The 22,579-nt window shown below is 41.2% G+C and overlaps 2 protein-coding genes across 2 annotated transcripts; one reads left to right on the forward strand and one right to left on the reverse strand.

Moving 5' to 3' along the window:
• Positions 1–2,059: 2,059 nt before the first annotated feature.
• faxcb (failed axon connections homolog, metaxin like GST domain containing b) lies at positions 2,060–20,832 on the reverse strand. The gene is made up of 6 exons (XM_076981672.1): positions 20,340–20,832; positions 7,667–7,802; positions 7,289–7,485; positions 5,140–5,357; positions 4,078–4,194; positions 2,060–3,747 (listed from the first exon to the last, which is right to left on the reverse strand). The coding sequence occupies exons 1-6, from the start codon at positions 20,606–20,608 to the stop codon at positions 3,446–3,448; spliced, it is 1,239 nt and encodes a 412-aa protein (XP_076837787.1). The 5' UTR covers positions 20,609–20,832; the 3' UTR covers positions 2,060–3,445.
• LOC143483317 (uncharacterized) lies at positions 15,417–17,752 on the forward strand. The gene is made up of 4 exons (XM_076982159.1): positions 15,417–16,085; positions 16,620–16,775; positions 17,235–17,333; positions 17,461–17,752. Exons 1-4 carry the CDS (start codon positions 15,417–15,419, stop codon positions 17,629–17,631), a joined length of 1,095 nt encoding a protein of 364 aa, XP_076838274.1. The 3' UTR covers positions 17,632–17,752.
• Positions 20,833–22,579: the final 1,747 nt, after the last annotated feature.

Below are 22,579 nucleotides of genomic sequence, written 5' to 3' on the forward strand. Positions count from 1 at the left end.
GAGCCAGGACCCCCCTCCCTCTCTCACTGTCTGTCTGTCTCTCTCTCTCCCTCTCACTGTCTGTCTGTCTCTCTCACTTTCTGTCTGTCTCTGTCTCTCTCCCTCCCTCTGTCTGTCTCTCTCTCCCTCTGCCTGTCTCTGTCTCTCACGGTCTCCCTCCCTCTGTCTGTCTGTCTCTCTCCCTCCCTCTCTGTCTGTCTCTCTCCTTTCTCTCCCTCCCTCTGTCTGTCTCTCTCACTCTGGCCAAGCATTTCCCTCTTTCCCTCCCTCTCGCTCTCACTTTCCATCCGTCTCTCTCTCACTCTCTCTCTCTCTCCTGCTGTTCTCTTCTCCCCCTACACTTCTCCTGCTCCTTCTTAATCAGCTGCCTCACCGCCTGGATGGCTGCCACTCATTAGTGACTAAAACATGATCTCTCTCACACACACACACACACACACACACACACACACACACACACACACACACACACACACACACACACACACACACAAGCAAAAAAATCTTTCATCAGATGCTGATCAGCTTCATCAAGTACATCAACTTTTGTGGTAAGTGACTCCGTTCTGCTCTGTTCTCTTCAGTTGTGTCAAACTTTTAACCTGAAAATAATCTGTTAAAGGACTCAGTGGGGCAGACACTGGAATCTTCACATCTATTGTTATTGATTCACTCTTTCCTTTATAACTATTGCACACTCAAAGGGAGTTACAAGTACACAATATCTCACATGATCTCAGTTGATTGTGTGGTGAATGTCACATATGGCACGTGTACAGCAGACGTCGTGGTCTCCCTCACACACACTAATATGGCTTCAGTTATGGGCCTGTTCAGAGCGCAGCACATTGCAGCCACTCCTGTTCACCCGCAGATGGGATCTTCTCTGAAGACACCATGAACAGCTCCAGGCAATAGTCCTTCTGGAAGACCAACCCCGTTTCTCTGCACATCCCCACCCTACATCAGTTTAGCAAATGTTTGAGATGAAAGTGTATTTAAGGACTGAATGAGTGTATTAAACTGATTATTCCATGTGTCAAGCCTGATATTTTATACACTACTCTATACATTATGCAGAGAAAATTAAATGTAGTTCAGTTATGCAGTAGACTGGACCTCAGTTTTGTAGCTGAATCTGAATCAGATGACCACTTATATGACTAGATCACTTATATGACTAGATCACTTACATGACTAGATCACTTATATGACTAGATCACTTATATGACTAGATCACTTATATGACTAGATCATTGATATATGATAACCTCACTTCTGTTGGTTTCTGAGCAGACCCCCCCGCACACATCCATGCACCCAAATGACCCTACACACATGTCCATGGGACCAAGACCTCCTTGGTTTACTGACTCCCTGGTGTCAGTGCTGGTCATTTTCCATTGGTGTCTCCATGGAGATTTAATCCTTATTATTACAACATGAAGTAAGTGTGCAAAATAATTTCTGAATGTTGAATTGACTCTGTATTGAATAAATATATATATATTAAAAAAATAATAGAAACAAACACACTTGTACTGGCTTTGATTTCAAGTAAGTCAAATCCACAGAGAGGCAAAATGTTAATAAAGATGATTCTCAAACCACATCAAACCATTATTTAATCCAGACGAAACTCCTGGTGCACACTCCACATGCTACAACACACACAAACACACACATATATACACACACACACACACACACACACACACACACACACACATACACACCTACGTATAATGCATGTGTCTCAGGCATCAAGAGGTCTGCTGATGCTGAGAAGAGAAATATTCCACCTGACATCTTGAGAATGGTCACAGTGCCGCCTTGTGGTTAAGAGTGAGCAATACCGTTTTATAATGCAATAAATGCAATGGAAGCGGCAGCCTGAAAGATAGGAAGGCATCTCTCTCTCCCTCCTTCTCTCTCCTTCACTCTCCCCTCTCTCCATCTCTCTCTCCCTCCTTCTCTCTCCTTCACTCTCCCCTCTCCCCATCTCTCTCTCTCTCCTCCCCTCTCCCCATCTCTCTCTCTCTCCTCCCCTCTCCCCATCTCTCTCTCTCTCCTTCACTCTCCCCTCTCTCCATCTCTCTCTCTCTCCTTCACTCTCTCCATCTCTCTCTCCCTCCTTCTCTCTCCTTCACTCTCTCCATCTCTCTCTCCCTCCTTCTCTCTCCTTCACTCTCCCCTCTCTCCATCTCTCTCTCCCTCCTTCTCTCTCCTTCACTCTCCCCTCTCTCCATCTCTCTCTCCCTCCTTCTCTCTCCTTCACTCTCCCCATCTCTCTTTGCACAATGATGCAAACAGGTGAGTTAATATTACATCTGTTTCTCTTACCATCTCACTGTACTTCGTGTTTGAATGTTTGAGGGACAGGAATAAATACATGTGAACTGTAGAAACTCACAGAACAACACACACACACTCCCATACCTACTGACACTGACACACACAAACTCACACACACTCCCATACCTACTGACACTGACACACACACACTCACACACACTCCCATACCTACTGACACTGACACACACCCTCCCATACCTACTCACACTGACACACACACACTCACACACACACTCCCATACCTATTCACACTGGCACACACACACACACACTCCCATACCTACACACACTGACACACACACACACACACACACACACACACACACACACACACACACACTCACACACACTCCCATACCTACTGACACTGACACACACACACTCACACACACTCCCATACCTACTGACACTGACACACACCCTCCCATACCTACTCACACTGACACACACACACTCACACACACACTCCCATACCTATTCACACTGGCACACACACACACACACTCCCATACCTACACACACTGACACACACACACACACACACACACACACACACACACACACACACACACACACACACACACTCACACACACTCCCATACCTACTGACACTGACACACACACACTCACACACACTCCCATACCTACTGACACTGACACACACCCTCCCATACCTACTCACACTGACACACACACACTCACACACACACTCCCATACCTATTCACACTGGCACACACACACACACACTCCCATACCTACACACACTGACACACACACACACACACACACACACACACACACACACACACACACACACACACACACACACACACACACACACACACACACACTCCCATACCTACTGACACTGACACACACACACACTCACATACTCTCCCATACCCACACACACACACACACAAGGACACACATTCACTATTTAAACTGTAGCAGTGTAGTGTGTGTCAGGGTCCATGGCGATGGCTTCATATCCCATATAATCCAAACCCTGCTGCAGGTCAAAGTTCCTGTGCAGATCCAGTCAGTGTAAAGTGTAAAGGTCAGTGTAAAGGTCAGTGTAAATGTCCCTTAGGTCTCCTTGGCATGGTGCTCAGCGTGCGAGCCATCCAGCTCGATGTCAGAGTCAGAGAGTGAGCACGCGGAGTGGTCCGTGTCTGTGAAGAGTGTGTGAGTGTGTGTGGGCGAGCTGCTGGCGCTGTGGTCCAGGGTGTCGGTGCGGGAGAACAGGCTGCACTCCTGCAGATGTGAAGCTGTGTCACAGCTGCTGTCACTCTCTCCTTCCAGACACACATCATCCAACGCCACGAACCACTCGGGCCAAAACTTCCTGCGGATGCGCTCACAGTAGACGGCCAGGTTGATCAGCTCACCTACAGACAGGACACAGGACCCGTGAGAAGCTGCCTGTTCCATCAGCAGTATCAGTTTAACACTGACTACATCAGCACAGGGGATCACGGTCTTGTTAAATGTGTATGTCATAGGCAGGGACATCGAGGAAGTCAGAGTGCACAAGTCAGAATGGGCAAGAACACAACACTTTAATACAGCAGACAGACCAATATCATCAGCACAACCTACTGGTGTAGCTACACAGTTGAGCTCTACAATGTGATTTCACTTAGTTTATCTGTAGTAAAGCCTTCACAACACATGAATCTTATTAATGTTTATTAGATCCAAGTCGTGTGTTTTTGTACCTTTGATGAGCTGTTGAGGTCTGGTGCCGGGCAGCGTCCACAGAGCCTGTGCCAGGTGTCCAAATACTGCAGCGTCAACACTGGACACTCTGGAGCCCATAATGTATTTCTTATCCCCTATAAAACACCCCCACACACCCCCATCAAACCCGTTAAATGCTGTAATCTGGGGTAAGAACCGTGATGACACTACCTAGAGATACTGGTGAAGGAGATCTCAAACATGCAGGTGTAATGGTCATTACAGCATAATGGTCTTCATGCAGTTGTTAGCAGAACTTTGCCACATGCAAGCCCATGATATATCCATCACCTATCACACCCAAACACACCCACACACACCTGTATACACCCCCACAAACCCCTCGCTCACACCCAAACACACCCACACCCACAAAACCCTCACTCACACCCAAACACACCCACTCACACCTGTACCCAACCACACAAACACCCCCTTCCCCACAAATATGGACCCCACACACACTCACTCACACACTGACACTCGCACACTGACACTCACACTCAGACACTCACACACTGACACTCACACTCAGACACTCACACACTGACACTGACACTCACACTCAGACACTCAGACACACACACTGACACTCACACTCAGACACTCACACACTCACTGATACTCAGACACTCACACTCACACACTCACACACTCAGACACTCACAGGGCCGGAGTGGGACACTTTTTCAGCCCGGGAGTTTTATGACCAAATCCGGCCCAAAATTATTTTTCCCTCCCAATCGGCCCAAACTAGAGATTAACATGAACCGGCCCATCGGGAATCCTCCCGAATCTCCCGATTAGCCACTCCGGCTTTGAACACTCACACTCAGACACTCACACACTCAGATACTCACACACTCAGACACTCACACTCACACTCAGACACTCACACTCAGACACTCAGACACTCACACACTGACACTGACACTCACACTCAGACACTCACACACTGACACTGACACTCACACACTCTCACACTCACACACTCTATAAAGCTCTTGTCCTTCTTCAGGGGTCTTCACAGCTCTCCTCACCCAGAAGCGCGGCCAGTGTACGCAGGTCTCTCTCCATCAGCGTGTACACCTCGTCCCGGGAGAAGCGGCCGATCCCGTGACAGTACATCTCCTTCTTCACCAGGCCTCCATTCAGGTGGCAGATGGTCCACTTCAGCGCCTCACCCAGGGGCCCAGGAACCTCCAGCATCTTCTGAGTCTCAACCACATTCTCCACCCACTGACAGTACGCGATCGTCCTGTGCTCACACACACACACACACACACACACACACACACACACACACACACACACACACACACACACACACACCTCAACAAAGAGCAAGTGACCCATGCTGTATATTAGAGGTAAGGCAGGTCTGCTCGGTCTGCGGGGTCAGTCTGCATGACGCAGCTCTGGTCTTCTTCTGTATTTAGGTCTGCAGTGCTGAACTGCATCGTATCAGATTAATGCAACAAAAATTAACAGAGTTTATTTTAGACATTAATACACTTCTGCACAGTTCACATTTTAATTATTTGGTCTGTGAATTTTTAATTACAATGTTCTAATGAATGTATTCTCAGTAGAGTCTATAAAGGGTGCCGTGCTCATAAAAGCTGATACTGCTGAGATGGGAGCATCACGCTCCACCAGCCATCAGTCACTTTAGCTACAGGAACATCTTACAGGATTTATTAATGGAAGTAAACTAACATGACACTTCTCAGACTAACAGTGATGTAGACCTGCAGACAGCAAACACACAGAACACAGAGAGAACACACAGAACACACAGAGAACACACAGAACACACAGAGAGAACACAGAACACACAGAGAGAACACACAGAACACACAGAGAGAACACACAGAATACACAGAACACAGAGCGAACACACAGAACACACAGAACACAGAGCGAACACACAGAATACACAGAACACACAGAATACACAGAACATAGAGAACACACAGAACACACAGAGAGAACCCACAGAACACAGAGAGAACACACAGAACCCACAGAACACAGAGAGAACACACAGAGAGAACACAGAACACAGAGAGAACACACAGAGAAAACACAGAACACAGAGAGAACACACAGAACACACAAAGAGAACACACAGAACCCACAGAACACAGAGAGAACACACAGAGCACAGAGAGAACACACAGAACACACAGAGAACATACAGAACACACAGAGAGAACACACAGAACACAGAGAACACACAGAGAGAACACAGAGAACACACAGAGAGAACACACAGGACACAGAGAGAACACACAGAACACAGAGAGAACACAGAGAACACACAGAGAGAACACACAGGACACAGAGAGAACACACAGAACACAGAGAGAACACAGAGAACACACAGAACACAGGCAATCTCTCGGAAGTCCAAAAATCAACATTTTACAAAACATGACTGATTACAAAATGAACCATTCAGTTCATCAGTTACTAAAGTCCAGTGGGTCTGTCAGTAATGAGGATGTGGTGGTTCTGAATGATGGTAACTCAAGCTTCCTGCACACGTCATATCGTTGAGACCCATTTATAGTCCATGGGCACACACACACACACACACACCCACACACATGCACATACCCACACACACATGCGCACACACACCCACACACATAGACACTCGCACACCCACACACACATGTACGCTGTTCCTCTCTAGAGACAATGGTTTCTAACCACAGTGCTCTCTGGCCATTAATAATTAAATCAAGATCCAGATTGATTGTACATTAGTCACATTGTGCTTTAGTCACAATCCTTCTGGTACATTAAGTGACATCACACTGTATAGTTCATATTTTATGTAGAATAAAACAGTTCCGATTATAATGATTATAATTTTATGTCTTCCCCTCAACAGGTTAACTCTGAGCTATTATATTTTTTTATTTTCATAAAAACTGGATTTTGCTTTATTACATACATTAATTAGCCTGCAGTCAGTCATCTGGATGATGTAAGTGCACTGTTCCCTGCAACTGTAGAAGCAGTGACCAAACACTCCACTAGCTCAGGTGCCGTCTCCCCATCTGTGTCAGTACACCCCCTGAACCCTGCAGACGCCAGCAGATATGTCTTTGTGAGAAGCTGTTTCCCAGTGGGTGGGGCGATAGGGTGGAGGCCGTGAAGGTGGTGGCTGACCCTCACCAGTACAAGTGCTCCTCCACCATTGTGGTGATGGCCCGGCCCACAGCCTGCTCGTGTCTGCTCAGGCCCTTGTTGAGACTCACGCCCAGTTTCGTCTCCAGGAAGTCCATGATGAACTCTGTCCCCGACACGCGCTCGTGGTTGTACTCGATCCATGGCATCTTGCCCTGAGGAGAGAGGCTCCCATCAAAGTAATTCTGCAGAGGAGGCAAGAGAAAAGACATGCATGTTCAAAACTGTCTTGAAAGGATTTACAACAAGCAACAACCCTACATATCATCATCATTCCTCACAGTAGACACATTCATGAACCACCAAACACCACCGATTACTTAGAAACCTTTAATGAAACTAAATGACATCAGCAGTGAGGTGAACCTGGTAGGGCAGGTCCACCATCCTCAGGTACGTCTCCATCTTCAGGCAAAATGGTGAGAGGCTTGGGACACCATTTTTGGGCCTTGCAAACTGGTGAAGAATGATGGCATCTTTAGAGTCCAGTTCCTGCTCTTTCCTGCAATACACAGCCCAGAGGCACAAGACGCTTGTGCCCACCATGACACGCTTCCAGGAGAAACTGCCCAAAACAGTGATTTACTAAATTCTCTTTTGTAAATGTATCAGATGACAATGACTACATAATACATGATAGCCAATCCTTATAGCCAAAGCCACATTCCCATATGTGAAGATTTGTGAAGAGACATTAACCCCATAATTCTTGTTGTGTGACTGTGTAGTCAACGTTGATAATACTAACGCTACTAATGCAGAAATTCTGAACTAGAGAAAGGACATGTCACTGGGGAAACTTATGCCAAAATGACCACAGCTTCATTAATATGAAATATGGGATTAATGAGAGTTCCTAACATAATAAAGGAGCAATATGAAATGTATCCTTGTACACTAACAGCTTAATGAAACAGGCGACATGCTACAAGACCTGAGCTTTCAACTGCAAATAATCAAACCCACCTACCTCAGTACTGACAAGGTTCATCAAAATACAAATATGCTCCTCAGAACCCTTAATGCAGCAATAGTGTTAGTTTTTAAATATGTCACATGTTTGTCTGTCAGGAGTGAAAACATTTAAATATATATTTTAATCAATTCGTTTTTTTCAGTTTTGTTTTGTTTTTAAAGATGACAGATGAGCAGATTCTGGCGGGTAACAGGGAAACTAAACTCATATTAATAATGACCCAGAATGGACACGTGTTTTGGTTCTTCTCTAGAAACTTTATTCTGTACCAGATTATGAAATTATTACTACAAGTACACACTTTTACGACAGACGTTTGAAGACGAAAAATAAGGCATGGTTTCACAGCGTATCTTGCCATTTTGAGCAGTTATTTATTTCGTCACTATGGTTCATTTAATGATAGTTGTTATAAGCATCTAAGTACCGTCTAAAGCAGGGGTGCCCAACCAGTCGATTGCGATCTACCAGTCGATCGCGGTCCGAGTTTCAGTCGATCGCGAGAAGTGTTACCATGTAACCATGTATTTAAGGCTCTGACAAAAAAAAAAAAAAAAAACGCTAATCAAACCATCGTTCATGAGAGGTCAGTATGTATTTTCATAATAATAAGATACAAAAATAAAATTAATTATTTACACAACCTTTTCTGCTTTTCTAATGAATGCTGGGTATAGTTTGCCACGGTTGCTAGTTTGTAACCAGGGACTCTAAAACGTGAAGACAATAGGGGTGGGCGATACTCGGAATTTTGGTATTGATACGATACCGATACGATACTGGTCAGTATCGCCGATACCGATACTTCCAAACCGTTGGGGAGGGGGGGTGATACTTTTTACTTGAAATTATAATCCATTAATATAATAATTTATATTAAATTATATATATTTTTGCTGATGATGGTCCATGCCAGTGATTATGCCTCGTGCCAATGATGGCACGTGTGCCATAGGTTGTCGACCTCTGCTGTAGACGGTCAACCAGTTTCAGCTGTGGAAAATTCAATTAAAACAGGCGAATACACCACAATTAAGCCAACTACAGGAAAGTCTGATGTATGGAAGTCATATTCCATTGTAATTAATGGAGAGGGAAATCGGCTTGTTGTGATTGATATCAGAAAGTGTTGGTGTACATCACCTGACGGCATGTGTTTTGACTGTGGTAAGAAATGGGACAGCGCGATCCATCGCTATATTGCTGTTTTAATAAATACATAAGAAAATTTCAAGTACGAAATCTAATTAATTCAATTCATATTAGGATTGCGGGCGGGGGCGACAGAAATGTGTATGTTGCGGGCGGGTGCGGGATTAAAACAAGCGATTTTTTGGCCGGTGCGGGCGGGAGCGGGACTAAAACAAGCAGGTGCGGGCGGGAGCGGGATTAAAACAAGCGATTTTTTGGCGGGAGCGGGCGAAAGCAGGATTAAAACAAGCGGGAGCGGGCCGGAGCGGGATTAAAAAAGCAGTCCCGTGCAGACCTTTAAACTGCAGCAAAAGAATCGATATTTTCGCCGTGGTATCGATCCGATACCGATCCTCACCTTTGTATCGATACTATCGATATAAATATCGATCCGCCCACCCCTAGAAGACGAGGAAGCCAGAATGGCGGCAGCTGAACAGAGAATGGCGGAAGCCAAAAAAGCTAAAAATTATCACGTTCATCCCGAGTGGGAAGATGACTACTTTTTTACTTATTCAAATTCAAAGTCGGTGTGTCTGATCTGTAATGCTACTGTGGCCATACCAAAGAAGGGGAATTTGGAGCGACATTTTCTCACAGTTTACAAGAGGTATGCTAATGATTTCCCGGCGAAATCAGCTCTACGAACCGAAAAGGTAAATGAACTAATAATGAAATAATTAGTCGAAGTACAGAACCACATGGACTGATGACCACCTCGTGGCCTGTTTAAGGCTGGTGCTCAGCTCCTACTGCCCGGATTATGAGAGACTGGACTTAGAAGAGCATGGTACTATCTTGAATGACACATATTCATATCCATATACTTAGAAAAGTATGTTCCGATTTTTATATGTTTTCCAGTTGAATTTAAATCCATCTGCCGGTTTCCCTGCCAGTGCCACTGCCCAGTGATGTTTAGCATTCTTAAAGATTGGACTTATCTTCTCCTCCTTCCTGCTTTGAAGTGATCTTTTCTAGTTTGTGTGTGCACTGTAAAAAGTGTCACAGCCATCGTGTAGGTTGAATATAATTTAAATAACTGTGATCAACTTTATTTTATTAGGTTTATCCTAAAAAACATCAAGATTATTTCCCTACACACAAAAAGAGTCAGAGTACCTACAAAATTATAATTAATAGCACAATTTATTTAAGTAGATAATAAGTAGACAATGTGATTATGGTGTACAATAAACTTTGTTTAATTGAGTTAACTCAATAAGTTTAATAACGTATGTGTGACAGTTATCCACTTTCCCTTGATGCTTTGCGTAAACTTTTCCCTGGCATTTTTCTTAACTTCCCGGGCATCTGTCTTCAACCTGCTTTTTCTTGGATATTCGGTAAGTTGAGTATTTTTCCCGAGTAGTTTGATAATATAATAGGTGTCGTTTGTAATGTTTCATTGCGCATATTTTTTTGCAACCATTTTAATCTTGACCACAATTTCAAGAAATCTTCAATGAATCTGAAAGGACCGGTGGCCTCGAGGCTTATGCTTCGCAGTTTGGGGCGAAGTGCAAGGAGTTTCTTCAGATGCTCCGACATGGAGAATGAGCTTTTCTGAGTTTAGCTTCCACACTTCCCAGATAGCAAAAGACGACCTAAGTTGTCACAAGTTTAATTATTTAACGTTTGTCAACGTTGAAAAGAAGATGTTTAATCATCATTTCGTTTGGCATGATCAGGAGGAGCGGGAAACGCCTTGGCGGTCTCGTCTCGTGCACTACAAGTTCATATAAAATAAACATTTTTTAGTTAGCTATTTCTTCTCTTTTGAGGTGGGTAAAACAAAATTGAGTGAAAGTTTAATGAATGTCTACTAAACATAGTCTAGATAAAGTGTATGGTAAAGACAAATAAAATAAGTTGGCGTGTTAATTAACACAGTAGTTGTTTAGTAAATTAGTCAAGCTTGTTAGATAGCTAGCATCTGAGTAAAATAGATAGCCATGACCAATAGCCGGTAACTCCAAACAGTCGGAATCAACTTAATTTCTAGCTTCATTTATTTGAATTTGAGACGAATATCTGAAGCTAAATCCGCTGGTCTACTAAACATATGCTGTTAATTAATGTAGTTACACATTCAGACAACGAATTACCAGGTTAAAATCACTAGCAAACTATTTCACATTTACCAGGGAATTGGATTTTACTAAAACAGACAATGTTTGGATGGTTAACTTGATTAACTGTCAAGTTTCAACGGGTTTTCAACGTAGAACTGTATGTGCACTTAAACGTTGAATCAACGCCAGAATTTAACGTCGATTCAACAGTTCTGCGTTGAACTGAACAACAGTGAATCACGTTGATTCAACATTCTTTTGCCATCTGGGATTTTAACTGTTTTGATCTTGAGGCTGCCGTTGTGTTATTGTTAAGTTCAATTCAATTGTTAAGTTAAATTCAAAACACTTCTAATGAGAGTGAGAGACTCATCACCAAGTAATGGAGTACTAGGCTAATTGGTTGCAAACTTGGTCTCGATGTTTCCATACTGTTTGTTGCATCATAAAATGAGTCATTACCAGGGTTCATACACTTTTTTGACAATCAATTTCCATGACTTTTCCATGACTTTTCCATGACTTTGAGGCAAATTTTAATGACTAGGCCTATACATTCTCTAAACATATGTGTAGACATGAAAAATAAGAAAAAATCCAGGCCAAAATTCCACAGTATATCATAAATTAATGACAAGCCACGTGGTTTAATTGAAAAAATAAACATTTACCGTATTTTCAATATCAATATAAACCGGAGTTACGACCTACTTTTTTTTTATTTCGCGCGTGCACGGAGGAGCAGTGGCAGCACAGTGGAGTGTTGTGGAGTGTTGTGTACGATAAGCTGAGGCAGCACAGGCTCCACTGCAGCCCATCTCGGCAACACGATCGCTCTTTCTCGCGTTGTACGCACGAGGACATCGTTAGTTTTTTTTCTATACTGTGTTTACGATCAAAACGTATCTAAATCTTTTCAGTCTCTAACCCCATCGTTAACCGTGCACATTTTGCACGCCCCGTGTCCTTGTCTTTCACAAGCCATAGCTTGTATTTGTCCAACTGAAGCAGTCATTGTTTAATCGGCATTTACCAGCATTACGCTGATTTACATCAAAGTACAATCTACAGCTCCGCTTGGAGTCCGACGCTAACGCAGTGAACTAATGTGTGAAGTTACATTAGCGGTCCGCACAATGAAAAAAAATGGCTATACTATATTTATTAATTTTTTCTTCCGGTTATCAGAACAACATACATTTATTGTGTCAAGCAAATTTCCATGACTTTTCCAAAACATTTGAGTATTTTTTATTTTTCCAAAACTTATCCAGGCCTGGAAATTGCTATTTTCAAATTCCATAACTTTTCCAGGTTTTTCATGACCGTACGAACCCTGCATTACTGAATGCTCCAATTGGAACATATATTGGGAAATAGATTTGTCAGTAATTAATGGCACCTGTTGCATTACTAAAGCAGAATGGATAGCTTTAATTACAGATGTGTATGCTTAATTGTAGTCTGTAATTCTAGAAAATTGATCCATTTACTTTTAATCATTTTATATCTACATTAATGACATGTATAAAATACACGTATGCTATATGTATATCTACATATTCTGACATGCTTTTCCCCCCTTGTATTTAGATACTCAAGAACATTTTACTTTCAGTCTGTACTAATCAAACTATAGACGCTGGTAGAAGGAACCTGATTAAGCTTATTATAGACATGGGACACTTGTTTAAGCCAAAAGTGGAAAAAATGAAGAACAAAAATGAGTACTGAAAATAGTAAAATGAGCTGGCCATGCAAAAGATGCAGTGAGATTTTACCCACCAGAAGTGACATTTTGAAACATTATAGACTGCATCATGGAACCTTTGGCCATATCCATTCGTTACCCTGTATATACTTGGAATGCCCGTGCTCCTTCAAAACTTGGAATAGTCTGCATACACATTTGTCTCGATGCCATTTGGAAAGCCAGACACAAAGACCAGTGGTTTTACTGCCTCTTACATGCCTTGTGTGTAGGACACCAGGGTTTCCAACAGAGAGAGAATATTTTGAACATGTAGGCCGGCATCTCAAAAGTAATGAAAATGTTGAATGTATGTTTAAAGGATGCAATTTTCAAACCAATATTTATGGAACATTTAAAGCACACAAAAACAGAAAGCACACGCCTCATGTAGTTAGTGATTTTAAATGAACTGTTCTTTTGGACATTTATGAACCAACAGTTGAACCTGATGACTCTGAAGCTGCTCAAGATGAGATTGTTGATGATGAAAATGCTAATTTTTTGGAAAATGATGACCACCAGCACTTAATTGTAGACCATATTGCTTCCTTCTTGCTTAAACTGGAAAGTGTGCATAATGTTTCTAACAGGTGCATTAATGAATTAGTAGATGAGCTACAGTTTGTGTCATCAGCATCCATGCCAATTATCAGAAACACTGTTGAATCACACCTAAAGAAGAATAATTGTGCCATTGATGACACCATTGTCACATCTTTAGTTGAGGAATTAAACAACTCCAGCCCTATAGGCATGGCTTTTGACAAGACTGGTCCTCTCTCATCAGCTTTCAAGAGAAGACAGTATTTCATACAAAGGTTTGACGTTGTGGAGCCAGTAGAATATGTACTTGATCCGAATGAAAAGAAGAGTTTTCATTATGTCCCAATTCTTGAATCCTTAAAACAAATTTTAAGAAATGATGATATCAGGGACAAGTTCCTCACAGTATGCAAGAATGCACACAGTTCAGATCATTCCGTGTTGGTGCCATTTATAGAGAGTGATTTTTTATTCTGAAGACCGTAGATGTCTATATTCCTATATGTAGATGATTTTGAAATATGTAATCCATTATGAACATCTAGAAAAAACATAAGATAACCGCTGTATACTGGAAATCGACAGATATCCCATCCTACATTGATTACATTGAATGATCCAGGATGGAATGTAATCATGTGTCTTAAAGACATAGTTGAACTTGTGGTAGCTCCAACCCATACTGAAGCAAGTATGTCATATCTTGACACAAAGATTTCTGAGCACTGACTCAGGCTACTGGATGCATTTCCTCAGGTGAAGTTGATCCCTAAACACCACTTCCTGGAGCATTATCCAGCCCTCATTAAATTGTTTGGACCTCTCATTGGATTTTGAACAATGCAATTCGAAGCAAAACATCATTATTTCAAAAAAATTGTAAGGCATACAGGAAATTTCAAAAATGTAACCTTTTCTCTTGCAAACAAGCATCAATTGATGATTGCACACCACTTGCATGCAACTACAACAATCTCTATTTTCAATGCTGCCAGAGTATCCGTTGTGCCTGTAGCAGTTTTACATTCAAATGTACAAGAAGAAATAAGAAGAATCTCTCCAGGTCAGACCAGTGTTCATGTTTCCAGCACTGTGACACTATATGGAACAACATATTCAAAAGGCATGATTTTGGCCTATGGGTCTACTGCAGGACTCCCAGACTTTGTTGAAATTCTTCAGATAGTAATTCTTGGAGACAAGATTTATTTTATTGCTAAAGAATTAATTTCCTGGTATGTTGAACATGTCCGAGGGTTTGAGCTGGAGAGTACAGAGCTTGTAGTTTTTATGGAACAGAAAGATCTCTCCGATGTATGTCCACTGTCAGACTACAAGGTTGCAGGAAGGCGTATAGTGATACTGAAGCACCATATCTGTCTAGAATAGGAGGTAAATGTGTACTGATTTAACTAGAATTGTTCATCTTCTTTATCTCTTTCTCTTCTTCAAAACTGAATGCAATTTCACACATACAAATTACAGAAAACACTAAACTATGCATGACTTATTGCAAAACTAATTAATAATGATAACAAATAATATTGTTTTCCTATCTGTTTAGGATGCATCGTTAAAATGGATGCAGCTGTGAAGTTTAGAGTGATCTTGGATCATGAAATAAAGAAACTTTGTCTTCCTGGAATACCATGCACAGTGCAAGAGTTAGAAGCAGCAGTAAAACAGGTATTTGGGATCTCAGTGGAAATAAGCCTTCAGCACAAAGATCCAGACTTCATTACATTATGCTCAACTGATGACCTGAAAGATAAGGACACACTGAAGATAGTGTATGCACCGTCTGCAGTAATCTTAACAAATATAGACTTTACTGACCTCCCAAGACCAGATTGCTCTGCCTCCACATTAGTGTCAGAAAATGATTCTGCGCCTCAAACATCAAGTGAGGCCATCTTGGAGGAATCTGATGACACTATAGAACTCAGTCCCCATAACCCTGGAACACATAAGCCATGGCCTACTGACTTCCCTATTTCAAAGTTTTCATACAACACTGAAGTAGTTCTTCAAAAGGGTCATGAAAATTTCCTCAGAGATGGTTCCCTTTTGTGCAAAGAGAGGTTTTACCCTGGTGTCAAGTTAAACATTCTGGAGTGTTTAGCTGAGGTAATCTTTTCTTACACTCCCTATCCAAATGATGCACAGCGGTGTGCCATTGCAGAGACTCTCATAAAACAGCACCCATGTCTGAAGGAGCGATGGCCTGCTCTCTTTAAACAATCACAGGTAAGCAGAAATCAGCAAAGCTAAAGAGCTAAAATAGTATCCATGGACATTTACAGGTTAGGCTAAAGAATATAGTATGTTATGCATTTTGTAAAAAAAAATCAAAGCTACTGTTTTATGCTGTATCTGTTTCAGACATTAGAATTTTACATTGCTTAAAGTGCTTTGTAGTTCCCTCAGGTTTTTAATAGATAGCCTATCATTTAAACTATCAGAAAATTGTCTTATCTGAACAAATTCAAGTTTTTAAAGAACAAAATCAACCTGAGCTAGTAAATCTACACCTTAACACTCAGGAGGTATAATTAATCAGAAAATAAATGAAGGCAAAAGGGGGGAGGAACAGGAAGAGAAGAGGAGGAAATAGGGGAGAGCCAACAGTATATTTGGTGTGTTCTTATAGCAGCTGACAAATCCTGCTTAGTATAGCTTTAAAACTAGCTTCTTGGTAGTGAATAAGTTCTGTATGTTGTAAGTGGGATGAAAACCTATCCCTTTTAGAAACCAACCACAAAGACATACATGTGCTTCCAGATCAATGAAAAGTTTTTGGGGATTAATGGCGTTTTACTTGAGCCAAAATTCATGTCACAACTGGATAAACACAATGCAAAGTTGTTGTCCCTATTCAATGCAAAAGGAGGAGCTGTCGGTCAAAGAATCAAGTCCCAGATGTTGGCACTCATACAGGTAAGAGGACAAAATTGTGTTATGTAAAACTTTTCCATCAAAAAGATATTTATTGTCCAGCATATACTTGGTCCTCGGTGTTATAATGTGTATGTAACAGAAAGGATAGCAATGACTGTCCATCTGTCCAACTCAGCTGTTCTGCCTATCCACTTTTTTCAGTTCCAATCTGAATTTGGATTTGAAGGTCAGCATTTATTCACTGGTAGAATAATTACGCACACTGCACTGGCATGGATGCTCTCTCAGTTGCTATTTCTTTTCTTGGGCTTGTTTTGTTGTCTGACTCGCACTTATTTGTTAAACAGTATCTTACTTGTTACAACACATTTTATTTATTTATGCAGAACTCCTTTCAGATCACATTGGTTCACCTGCATAGTTTAAATACAGTGGCTGGGCTTTTATTCTTGTATAATTGGGCTGTGAATTTTGATCAGGTTTTACTGTTTTTGATAGAATCCATCAGCCTGTGTGGTGAAAAGGAGAGAAGTGGTTCTGAGATGTCTGATGGAATACATGGGGGAGAGACAAGAAGACCTCATCAGTGACCACCATGTAAGTGTTTGGTATAAAGCTGCGTTTCTGAACTTTTCAGTCACATATGGTAAAAGTTTGTCTTTGTCTCACCTGTCTTTTTACCTGTTGGTATGTTTGTGTGATTAATCTTTGTTTCCACCAATAGAGTCATGATGAAACAGAGGTGCATGCCGAACTTAGCAGGTGCCCGATGAAGATTTATGTGTGCCATCAGTTGGATGTCATTGGCATCATCATAGAAGGACATCATCAAAAGCATGATGCCTGCTCTTTGGACTTACCTATGCCCTGGAAATTAAGGGCGTACTCACACTAGGCACGGTTTCCTGGTTCCCTGCTGGGGCCCGGTTACCCCCCCTCCCCACTCCCCCTCTGGCCTGCACTCACACTGCCTTCATCAACCGCGCCCGAACACGCTTACGTCATCACAACATGACTTTATTTGGAAAAAAGCGCGCTCGCACAACACTATGGAGTTCACGATTCTCTTTTTATTGTATTTTTGGAGTCGTTTTGGGAGTGCAGAAACACGGTGCAAGCACAGATTTATCGATAATTTAACACAATGATTGTCTGCTAATCGCTTTGCCGCTATGACTGTTTAACGTGAGCATCACATCAGTGACGTCATGTTTGAGTTCCAGCTAAATGAATCAATCAGACGAGGCACCAAGCGGGCCCGGGCACGGATAGCGCTCACACTCGAAGCGAACCGTGCCAGAGTCCACATGAATCGTGCCCTGGCCCACCTCTTCAAGCGGGCCCGAGCACGGTTAACTGCCCGGGCCCGGATCACAGAGCCTAGTGTGAGTACGCCCTTAGTATCCACCAAAACTTTTGCACACTTTTGAGACATATCAGAGACTTTTTGTTGGTATGGATCATATGCGCCCTAAACCATCATCTAAATTCACAAATCTTCTGACAAAGTTGTCGTAAATAACTTCTCAAATCCTCTGATATGTTTGAAAAAAAACTTCACACATTGTTAGCCTTAAAAATCAATTGGCACTCTAACAGTATTGTTGGGAACATCAGGAAGTCATATGTTTGCAGTGACAACTCAACAGTTACTTTATTATATTAAGCCAAATAACTCTGCTGGTGTTGCAGTATTAAAAGCATCTGTTAACTTATCTATACTGAAAACCTACTGGAAAAATGTTTACTTGGCATTACATTTTACTTTTTTTACATTACTTGCATGGGGTTTGTTGGTCCTACATTGACTGTTCATGTGACCGACACAAGTAAGAAGGATTTATTATACTCATTAACCCTCATTAAGTACAATTCCTTGTATTGCTGAACTTGAGTGTTGCGCTGATCTGTTCGGTTTTGTAGCTTGGCGAAAATATCAGAATCCATCGAGTAGGCTCCTGTGTAACACGTTTTTTTCCCTGTGTTTACAAGTTGTTACACGAGATACTCTTTTTGGGTTAATTCTAATATGATTCAAGAAATTTCCATATTTGATGCATATTTCTTTGACAAATGCTCAAATCTTTTGATTTATATTTATGGCCTTTGGTTTTTCAGTCATTGTTGGAAGTGAAACTGGTTGCTAAACATTAAATAAATGTTGTAATGCCAAATCTATCTGTGTGTGTGTGTATACAGAAACACAAACACATGTATATAATAAACACATATGTTTACAGTATAGAGCATAATTTATGTACCAGATTGTTTTTTTACCTTGACACAATTTAAAGCCGTTCATGCACATGATTAATTTAGCAAAAAAAAATAAGTTACTCAAACTTCTACATAGATTGCTACAAGTAATGTGTACTTAATTTTAATTGTTAACTTTAGCAAGAAAATTATGTTCACCTAACAAAGATATAAATTGTTAGTTAATTCAGCTTGACTTTTCTGAGTTCAATTTAAGTAATATTACTGAGTTCGTTCAACTTAAAAAAGGCTTGAAGTTGATTCAACTCAAAAGGCTCAATGCAACCACTTACCTCACTTTTTTAGTTAGATGAAGGTATTACTTTTTACTGTGTGTGTGTGTGTGTGGAATTACTTGTTTTTTTTTATTTTATTTAGATTTGGGTTTTTTGACTGCTCTTTTCTGTAATTTTGGTGTGTGTGTGTGTGTGTGTATGTGGCTAAGAGAGATAGAAATGGTGTGAAGTTCTTGTGAGATTCTTGTTCTGTTTTGACAACCTAATTTTGACGCATTGATCATTTCCTCATTTGTTGGATTTACTGCTTATTTTCCACCTGTGTCAAGGAACCTGTGATTGGGGTTCCTTGTTTAAATTAATGCCTGGCCCTTGTGTTTGACTTGGTAGATCTCGGCATGCCATCAACTTCAAAAGTAGATCTTGGTTAAAAAAAGGTTGGGCACCCCTGGTCTAAAGTATTCCATCATCCGAAATGACACGATGGTGTACGCTGAAAATGTGGCGCTGTCCACCACACGCGGTGCTGAATTTTCCACGTGTCGTGTGCGTGTACTTTAGCACGGCGCTGCGTCACACTATTATACGACATAAACAACCTAACGATACAATAAAGGGTATTCACGCAACTCTGCGACGTAAATAACGTCTCGGTCCACTCGCCAAATATCTGTGGTGTTGGGTGGAATACACTGACACGATATACGTTTGTTTCCGTTTTATGGCGAATCTTTGCAAGAAGACAAGTGTATTTTCTAGCTCCAGGTTTGTTGTTGTTCGTCAACAGCAAATAGGTGACGGAGCGCTTTGGGTGCAAGCGCACAATCACTGCGTGTGCACGTGATTCGAAACACGTGACTTTATCCAACCTTAGGCAAATAAAATTATAAAGATGTGGACAAAATCTCTCGACGACAGCTACGCCACCCTACCAAACACACACACAGATTTCCTTGTGACAAAAAACACCCGACAACTGTACAAAACACTACTGCCTAGCCTTGTGCTCAAGCGTCTGTCTACTCCAATATTTATAGCAATAATGGCTTTAATAGTCCTATGCAATTCGTGATTTTTCTACGTTCTCGCGCAGCCCGAAGGAAGGACCTACCTGATGGAGAGCAGCTCGTAGAGGAGGAACGCCGCAGCAGACAGAAGGGCACCTCCAGCGAGATACAAAGTCTTTCTCCACCAAGAATCGGACACCAATCCTGACATGATCCCGCCGTAATCATGCAGAGGGAACGCTACTATGTACTCTATGTACCCATAGAATGAGTGGCGATCGTCAGAGCCATAAAGTCCGAATGGCAGACTCTGATTCCGGCCGAGATCGACCACGAACGACCGGGACGAGGCCATCGCTGCAACCCAGAACATTCTCTCTCTCAGCCGCCTCCTGCCTTCTCCAAGACTCCTTGCTCGACTTCATTTATACATCCAGTCGGTTATTGCTCATACATAGCTGTATGTTATGCCAGCAGCATAACGCGAATGTGAAACGTGTTGAGGGCTGTTCCCGGACCAACATCCCTCGATAACGCACGGAGCCTTTGTCTGTTTTCACAGGAGACGAGTGATGTCACGGCGCTGAGGGATTCAGCCTCACTACACCAGTATGAAACCACCAGCAATGAAATTCATTTTCAATGTTTACAAAAGCAATATGTCAAATTCACATTATTTACACATCAGGTTTTGTGTCAGAAAATCTTTTATTTTTCCTCTGCCCTATTATCTTGTAATTCAGACTTGTCTAATCTCAACTCTCTTCTTCTTGTGCTTCTGATTTTATTTTTACTTTCACAAAGTTATTGTCAAGTTTTCATTTCTGAGATTATTTCAAAGAACTACGAAGCCAAAAGTAGTTGCTTTCTTCTTGTTATTTTATTATTTCAATTAAAATTTCAATTTTAACTGCACCATAGTATCACACACTACCTACATCAGTTGTGGGCAAAGTACACAAACCATGTAGCCTACTTGAGTAAAAGTACAGATACCCAAGGTAAAACATTACTCCAGTACAAGTAGACGTCCTTCCTTTAGACTTTTACTTGAGTAAAAGTACAAAATTATTGGACTTTAAATGTACTTAAGTACTGAAAGTAATGTACCATCCGTTAATAAGGCTCTAATATCTTGTTATCTCTATACCAGGACTCTTGTATAATCAACACATTTATGTAGACAGACTAGACTTTATGTACACAAATATTTTAATATGATTAATTATATGTTTATAGTGTTAGTTTTGTTCTTTATTAAAATTATCATAAGCAGAAAACACAAAAAGCATGTAATTTCTATTTGGTATCACCAAGTGGCAATATTTTGGTTAAATATTTATTTGCAATTGCAAATCCAGATATCAATCTCCTTCTATCTGATGAATAAAATAAACATCTCCTGTATTTTACTGCACCATACAAATAGGATACAGAATAATTTAGTTTTTGCAGAATAGCTACTTTAGATAGTTTTAGCATATGCAAAAGCACAAACTAAGACAAAATATCAACTAGCAGCGACCTGCTAACTGTTTTAGCACCACGTTCTGCATGTAAATCCTACAAAAATAGAATTAGTTTTCTAACGTAAAGTGCTACACTGTAAAAAATTTCAAGTCTCACCAACTAAAAAAATCTTAGTGACCCGTTGCACCTAATGTTTTTAGTTGGTCTAATTTAAGCTCTGCAAATTGCAAATTTTAAGTTCTGCTGACAACTACAGAATTCAGTCTAATTAAAGAAAATAAGTTGAGCCAACAAAATGTTATATATTAACCAAATACACCTAGTGAGTCCAACAAAATGTTTTACGTTGTTCCAGCTACAATTGTTTAGTTCAGGTAATTATTCATTAGTATCCAAGTTGCCTTAACTATACATTTTATGCTTTATGAAGTAAATTCAAAATATACAGAATATAATGAAGTAACTGTGCATTTTATTTGCATGTCAAAAAGTAAACATAAAATATTACCAAACAGGCATATGAGAGCTGCTTTATAAATGTAATAACGTCGTCGAGTCAGGAGGACAAGAATGAGCCAACATTAGCTCAATGCTAATTTATTAGCAATACGCTAACGGCAAAAACACACTGGTTCTAAGGGAGGGGGGACACTAACACACATACAACACACATCCAGGGAAACGGGAGAACTGACCGCGGAGCTGTATGTGGTTGGAAAAAGTATCTAAAAAGTACTTAATTAGAAATCGACTGGGCTTCAGCAAATGCTTAATTTCTACGCAGATCTAGCAAACTATGTAGCTAATGTTAGTCCGCAGTTTGCTGACGTGAGGTAGTTAAATTACAAACGGACAGTTAACACGTGATGGTTAA

The sequence above is a fragment of the Brachyhypopomus gauderio genome, chromosome 19, assembly GCF_052324685.1.
Source record: "Brachyhypopomus gauderio isolate BG-103 chromosome 19, BGAUD_0.2, whole genome shotgun sequence".
Taxonomy (NCBI): domain Eukaryota; kingdom Metazoa; phylum Chordata; class Actinopteri; order Gymnotiformes; family Hypopomidae; genus Brachyhypopomus; species Brachyhypopomus gauderio.